Source organism: Lissotriton vulgaris, chromosome 12 (assembly GCF_964263255.1).
Source record: "Lissotriton vulgaris chromosome 12, aLisVul1.2, whole genome shotgun sequence".
In the NCBI taxonomy this organism is placed as follows: domain Eukaryota; kingdom Metazoa; phylum Chordata; class Amphibia; order Caudata; family Salamandridae; genus Lissotriton; species Lissotriton vulgaris.
The window spans coordinates 259609995-259616449 of record NC_141700.1 but is presented as its reverse complement, the minus strand read 5'-3'; the positions used below and the strand labels follow the sequence as shown (position 1 = coordinate 259616449).

The window sequence follows — 6455 nt, the reverse complement described above, 5'->3', positions numbered from 1 at the left end:
AGAACTTATGATTTACACCACAAAATGACAATAAAGAACATTTTGATGCTAGGGACATTCCGTACAGAAATTATCATATAACTGGATTAGGGCACCCAAGGGGACTAAGATTTGAGATCTGTTCCTTCCTTGGATACAAAATCAGACTACTGCGACTGCATATCACCCAGCTGGAATTTGCCCAGCCAGGCGGGATACACTAGAATGGTAGTATATAGTGAAGGCAAGGTAGTGTGGCCTACGCTTCAAGGAGAGAATACGAGGCTCTCAAATTGCTTCATGCACATCCCTTGACAAGCACCAGTAAAGAAACTGAAGTTAAATTACCATACATTTTACAAAAATAGCAAAACTAGAATTCCAGGTTCTGCTTTCTGAGGAACATAACAATTTTCGTATACTTAAAGCCCGAACAAATTCACAACCTGCACCAATCCTTGTAGTCACACAACAAGGTATACTGAACCTAATAAATATCTCTTCTAGAAAGGGGGCATACAAAGACTGGAAATTGTCAAAAAAATAGATGTTTCTAACATCTGACACGGAATTCAAGCTCACTCCTGTTCAACGATTTCTTTATTATTATTTTTTTAAATAAGTGCACAGTCATTGGACATGGATCTCAACTTGACAAACATAGAGTAGTACAGGACTTCTATCACGTTGTCTCGCTTTACGCTCCTACTTAACATCACACCTTTTTTAAAGAGCAAATACGAAGAAGCAGCAATGCAAGATGGGTTAAGCAATGTGACAGAGGCACACAAATGCCACACGCAAACAGACACAGACAAAGCTTTCATATTCTGAGTATCTCAGGGCACTTCTAACCTGACTAGCTCTGTGCAAATCTAAGGGGGAAGCTCCACACCACAAGCTGGGCCATTCAATAATTTGTGTGGGAGTGGAAAAATAATAGATGTTAATCAGGAAAATAACATAACTGTATTTTTAGGACTGAGGCTTTTTATGGTAATCCGCATATATACTTGCAAATGCTTTTAATTTATTTCTGAATTCAGGGTTTCTAGTACATATGGCTATGCGGTTTAATATTCCGGATGTCTTAATATATGAAGAGGAAAGAAGCCCACATTTCAGCCATTTTGGATCCAATGATCATGCCACACAGATTAAAGCTTTGCAGCAATGTACCCGCTCTCCATGACCATGTTGGCTTCCCTTGTTTGTCAATTCTTAGAGAAAACATCTTTAAAATGCCTTCAGAGGATACCAGACCACAAATGACAGTTGCAAAAATGACAACTAGTTGCTTTCAGTAGTATATACACACTAATCCTACCCTAATCCATGAATCCCACCCGAGACTACGTGAACAGATCCGAGCTGTTTGGAACAATTGTAATTGTGCCTGCCAGCAATACAGGTGTCGCAGTGCCACATTTAGCGAGCTTGAGTGCTTCCCATTTTGCTCTCGCTGTAAGAGTCAACAGGGTAGCGTGACGTTTTCCAAGCAATCTCCTACTCTAAATTAGCAAAATGGTCTACCATATGATAGAAAGAACCTTTTTCATTGGAAGCATCCAATTCCATCTTGAGCTTCCAAGATTTAAGGTTCCACTGAAAGAGAACAACCATTTTGAAAGTCTACCCATTTCCTTACAAAAAGGTTTATGCAATAAAAGAACAAAACCTAAAGTGCATCTAATATGTCCGGATTTAAGATAAACCATTTTCCAATAAAAATATTTTCTCTCTTACGTTTGTTCACTATTGTTTCAGCAAGGTATCCTGCTGCTGTTGACTTGGAAATCTCCAATTTCGAGGTGGGTGCTACATTATTTTTAGTACAGTAGAGAGTGGCAGGTTTCATAGTGTTGTGTGTTTCAGGAGATGGCTAATCCAATCACACAGAAGGCCCGTTTAATAGTGGTATCTCAGAACAAATGGTATTAACTAGAATGAGAACAAGTGAACCAGTGGCCGTCACAGAAGGTGACTAAAGACTGCATTCCCCACTTCATGGTTCCACGGGATCAGAACACCAGTAATTACTGCTTGTTGATGCCCCAGTAACCATTACATGATGTGTGACAGCAACAGTATCATAAAATTAACTCGAACAAGGGACATTGTGTTCCTTCAACCTCATTTTGAAGTCCTTGCAACAAAATAATTTCCTTTCTCTCATGTTGTGCTGGGGTGCATGGTGGCTTATCCCACTCTCTTTGGAACATATTCCTACTTTTAAGAGCCCTTTCTAGTAAAACAAAATAATTAGATAATTTAAGCAAAGACACTGGAAAAAGACTACAGTGGCAAATCTCCATCCCATCAGAAAGGAACCCTGGCTGCCTTGAAACAGAGCATTTCTCATTTTAGGCTATGACGTTTTCCCCTTGAATCCAAGTCTTAAAAAGAAAAAGTTAATTTAGGGTTATTTCCAGAGTAATACATATTTCAATTATTTCAAAACAAATGGAATACATTTTAGAAAAACTGCCATTTATAATTCCTATTAATAGAGACCAACTTAAATAAAATATTTGACAAATCAGGAAATACTGCTGTTGTATTGCAGCAATCACATTTAAAATACAATTACGACTGTCTCCCCAATCCTTGCTGTCCCAGTGCTCATTCTGTGCATAACATATACATTAATCTCCCATTCTGTAGCTTGTCCAGTAAACAATAAGGTCTAATAATCAATTAAACTGTTTGATAAGGTCAACTACAGGGTACTTCTCTGACTTTCAGTAACGTGTTTACGTTATGACTACGAAACCCCCGTCGTAGATCTATCATAATATTATTGTCATCGTACTTCACACTAGCAGAGTCATTATCTAAACACTAATCAATTACACGTGATAAAAACTGAGATACAGGTGGATAAAATAACTTTTCAAAGCTCAGGTGGAGTGCGGCGGGGAGGATTAGAAAACCAAACCACCACCTTTCTGTGAATCCAGTGCCTCAGCCTTCAGACTGGACCTCCTCCCTGGACAAGGATAAAGGATATTGACAAAGTGCAACTCCAAAAATTACAAAACTCAGCGACCCGACAAAATAGTTGTAGGAAAGAGCATAGAAGATGGCTAGATGATGAGATGCGGTGGTGTTTGCAGAGAAGGAAGCCACCGCTGGTGGGACGCGTTGGATGCCACTTCAGCAGGACACCTCCATGGTGTGGTTGATCTGCCCCATAGCTTCGCTGCTCTCTGAGTGGGTGCAGGTCCTGGGACGGGCACCGTCCATGGAGTTAGCACTGGTGAGTGAAGCGGTGCGGGAGCGGACTAGGCGGGTCATGCTGGCCGAGGGCACTGGGAAAAGAGAGGAAGAGAAAGTACCAGGGAAGAAAGAGAGAAACAGAGTCAGAGAACGATGAAGGAAAAATAAAATAAAGATTCATGGATGGTTTTAACCCTGCACATTAGCAATGGTGGTCATCTAAAAAAAACAGACCCAGGACGTCGTGCTATTGAGCTGATCTTACTTCTTTGTGGATCACTGGAGCATTCAATCCTTAATTTGTGCTGAGAAATAAATGGTTGTTCTCTCTATCCCTTCTTTGTAAAGGAGGGTTGATGTCTCACAGGTTTTATTTAATCTAGGAGCCACAGCCTAAATGGTACGAAACTCTCAAACTGTAAAAGCACTAGGAAATAATTTGGTCTGCAAAACCTCTGAAAAAAGAAAGAGGTATGTTGCGAGTTCATTGTGTCATTCTAAGTAAAATGTGGGCTGGAGCACATAATGTATGGAGTTAAGTAGCTTTACTCTACACAACAAGGATATTAAAAGCAGGGTCACAGGACAACGATTGTGTGGCTGCAACATTTTCTGCACAATGAACAATTTACTCATCTTTGGTAAAACTCTTTCTGGTAGATACTCTATCTAATCGCAAATTCCTCACCTCTTAAATATTTTCCATGCGACAGACTGGATCTGGAAACTTTTGAGCAGTGCCTCTGCCTGCCAATAGGTGGCATCCAGTGGTGCTGCAGTGTACAGCTCCAGAAATGACATGCAGAGCCGATATAGGATCCTATCCCCATGCACTGATGTCAGTTGCTTTCGAGGCTGTCTGTGCTCCCAGACACAGAGCCCCAATAGCTACCTGGCATTGACCAGACTTGGGATCTTAATAATGGATAGAGCCTACTTCACAGAAAGGGGACAATGGGTGTGATGGAGAAAGATGGTGGTGGGTGAGGAACTGTGTTAGATAGAGTCTCTAATAGAAAGAACAGATTTCTCTCCTTTTTAATAGATACAAGCGCTGTACCTATTAGGAGGTGGGTCCGTAATTTGGTTCAAACCAAAAAGCCTTGTAGGACCGAGCGGGCAAAATACTAGGGCTGGGCGGAATTGGCGTAAGACCTCTACGCGGAATTATGGTAAAAAAAACACGGTGTGGAAAACGAGCGCACATCCTGAGGGTCCATGTGTCCAGGACAGGGGTCCCTCTTGTCGGGACAGGCTCCCCGATCTCCCCAGCCTGGCTGGGTTGAGAAGCAGGGACTGGACCCGGGGCTGGGATTTAGGTCAGGGCCTGGGGTGTGGGAGCTCCCGTCCTGCAGCCTGCCAAGTGTCCATCTGCCTGGGACAAGGGTCCCTGGTGCAGAACCCCAGAGCCCTGAAAGGGCAGGCGGGAGCCCTACAACTATGGCTCAGATCGGGGCGGGCAGATGGGAGTCCTTTTTGGGCCTGGCCATCTGGACGCACCTTCCTCTTCGGGTATCTGGTGGCAGGCAATGCTTTCCAATGGGACCACCAGATGGCCGGGCTGCCCTGGAAGTCCCGATGGGGGCTCATTCACCTCCCTGATCCCAGCCAGGGCACCAGGAGGTCGGTCCCCGGAGTCTCTTGGTGAGCACGGATTCCCAGAAAGAGGGGTAGCTTTCCTCCGGATTACTAGGGGCAGGGTATGCCGGAACACCCCTCCCGGGCGGGTGGTTCTTCACCGGGGAACAAATGGGCTATGTCCGGACAACACCTCCCCTCCGTCAGAGGGCTCTCTCCTCCGGCCCACGGCGTGTCAAAGTGCCTGGGACGAGCTCCATGGGTCCCGGGCAGTCCTCCTCTGGGCATCCGGGCCAGAGAGCTCTGTGGTCCTCCCCGTGCCTGAGGCCCAGCCAGGGTCCGCGAGCCACCCCGGGACGCGGAGCCCCCGAGCCCTGCGTGGGCATGCGGGAGCCCCACCACGGAGGCTCGGGCAGGCAGATGGGAATCCCTTCAGTCCCGGACATCTGGTCGCACCTTCCCCTCGGCCATCTGGTCACACGCAATGCTTTCCAATGAGGCGATTAGATGGCCGGGCTACCCTAGAAGTCCCGATGGGGGCTCATTCGCCTCCCTGATCCCAGCCAGGGCTCCAAGAGGTCGGGCACGTCCGTGCCTAGGGTCCCCTGAGTCTCTGGGTGCGCACATGTTCCCAGAAAGAGGGGTAGCTTTCCTCCGGATTACTAGGAGCAGGGTAGGCCGGAACATCCCTCCCGGGCTGGCTGTCCTTTGTGGGGACCAGATAGGCTATCCCCGGACAACAACTCCCCTCCGTCTGTGGGCTCCCTCCTCTTGGCCACAGTGTGTCCTGAGGAGGCTCCACCTGTGCATCTGGGCCTGGGAGCCCCGGCTGGGTCCAGGCGCCTGCCGGGCCCCTCGTCGGGTGCTCCGGCACTGGGCCCTGTCCCATGGTCTGCCGCTCTGCCAAAGGCTCTGGATGGGGTTCCAGTGTGCCTGGGGAGCCTCCCCTTGCTTGGCTGGGTTCAGGAGCTCCAGGTGGGGCCCCTGAGGGACCCGGGGAGGGTGGCTGCCCCACCCCAGGCTGTGTCCTTTGTCCTGCAGTGTGTCAGGGTACCAGGGATGGGGTCCTTTGGGCCTGTGGAGGTTTCCCCTACGCTTCTGGGCCTGAGAGCCCCGGCTGGGCCCCAGGCACCGCTGGGCCCCAGGTTGGGTACTCTGGCCCTGGGCCCTGTCCCCTGAGCTGCTGCTCTGCCAAAGGCTCAGGATAGGAGTCCGTCGGCCCCGTACAATCCTTCCCTGCTTCTCCGTGGGCCCCAGGTCGGAGGACCCGTTGGGTCCCCCTCGCAGCATTCATGGCATTCCCGGCTCCCGCTCACTTTTTAGTTGGGGCACAGGATGACCAGATGGCTTCCCTTTCGAGCCCGGTCATCTGGTTGCACGCAATGCTTTCCAATGGGCCCTGGAAGTCCCGATGAGGGCTCATTCGTATCACTGATCCCAGCCAGGGCTCCAGGAGGTTGGGCACGTCCGGGCCTAGGGTCTCCTGAGTCTCTTGGTGCGCACAGGTTCCCAGAAAGAGGGGTAGCTTTCCTACGGATTACTAGGGGCAGGGTATGCCGGAACACCCCTCCCGGGCTGGCGGTTCTTTGCCGGGGACCAGATTGGCTATGCCCGGACAGCACCTCCCCTCCGTCCGGGGGCTCCCTTTTCCGTCCCACGGTGTGTCAAAGTGCCCAGGA

The 6455-nt window shown here is 48.6% G+C and overlaps 1 protein-coding gene across 8 annotated transcripts in view; it reads right to left on the bottom strand.

Moving 5' to 3' along the window:
- Nucleotides 1–561: 561 nt before the first annotated feature.
- Nucleotides 562–6455, bottom strand: part of NDRG4 (NDRG family member 4) — an 888963-nt gene continuing 883069 nt past the window's right edge. For all 8 annotated transcript variants that reach the window (XM_086947800.1, XM_086947798.1, XM_086947797.1 and 5 more), the window contains one exon: nucleotides 562–3290. In XM_086947800.1, the coding sequence (XP_086803926.1) occupies nucleotides 3136–3290 (155 nt within the window). In that variant the 3' untranslated portion in view covers nucleotides 562–3135. The remainder of the gene's footprint in view (nucleotides 3291–6455) is intronic.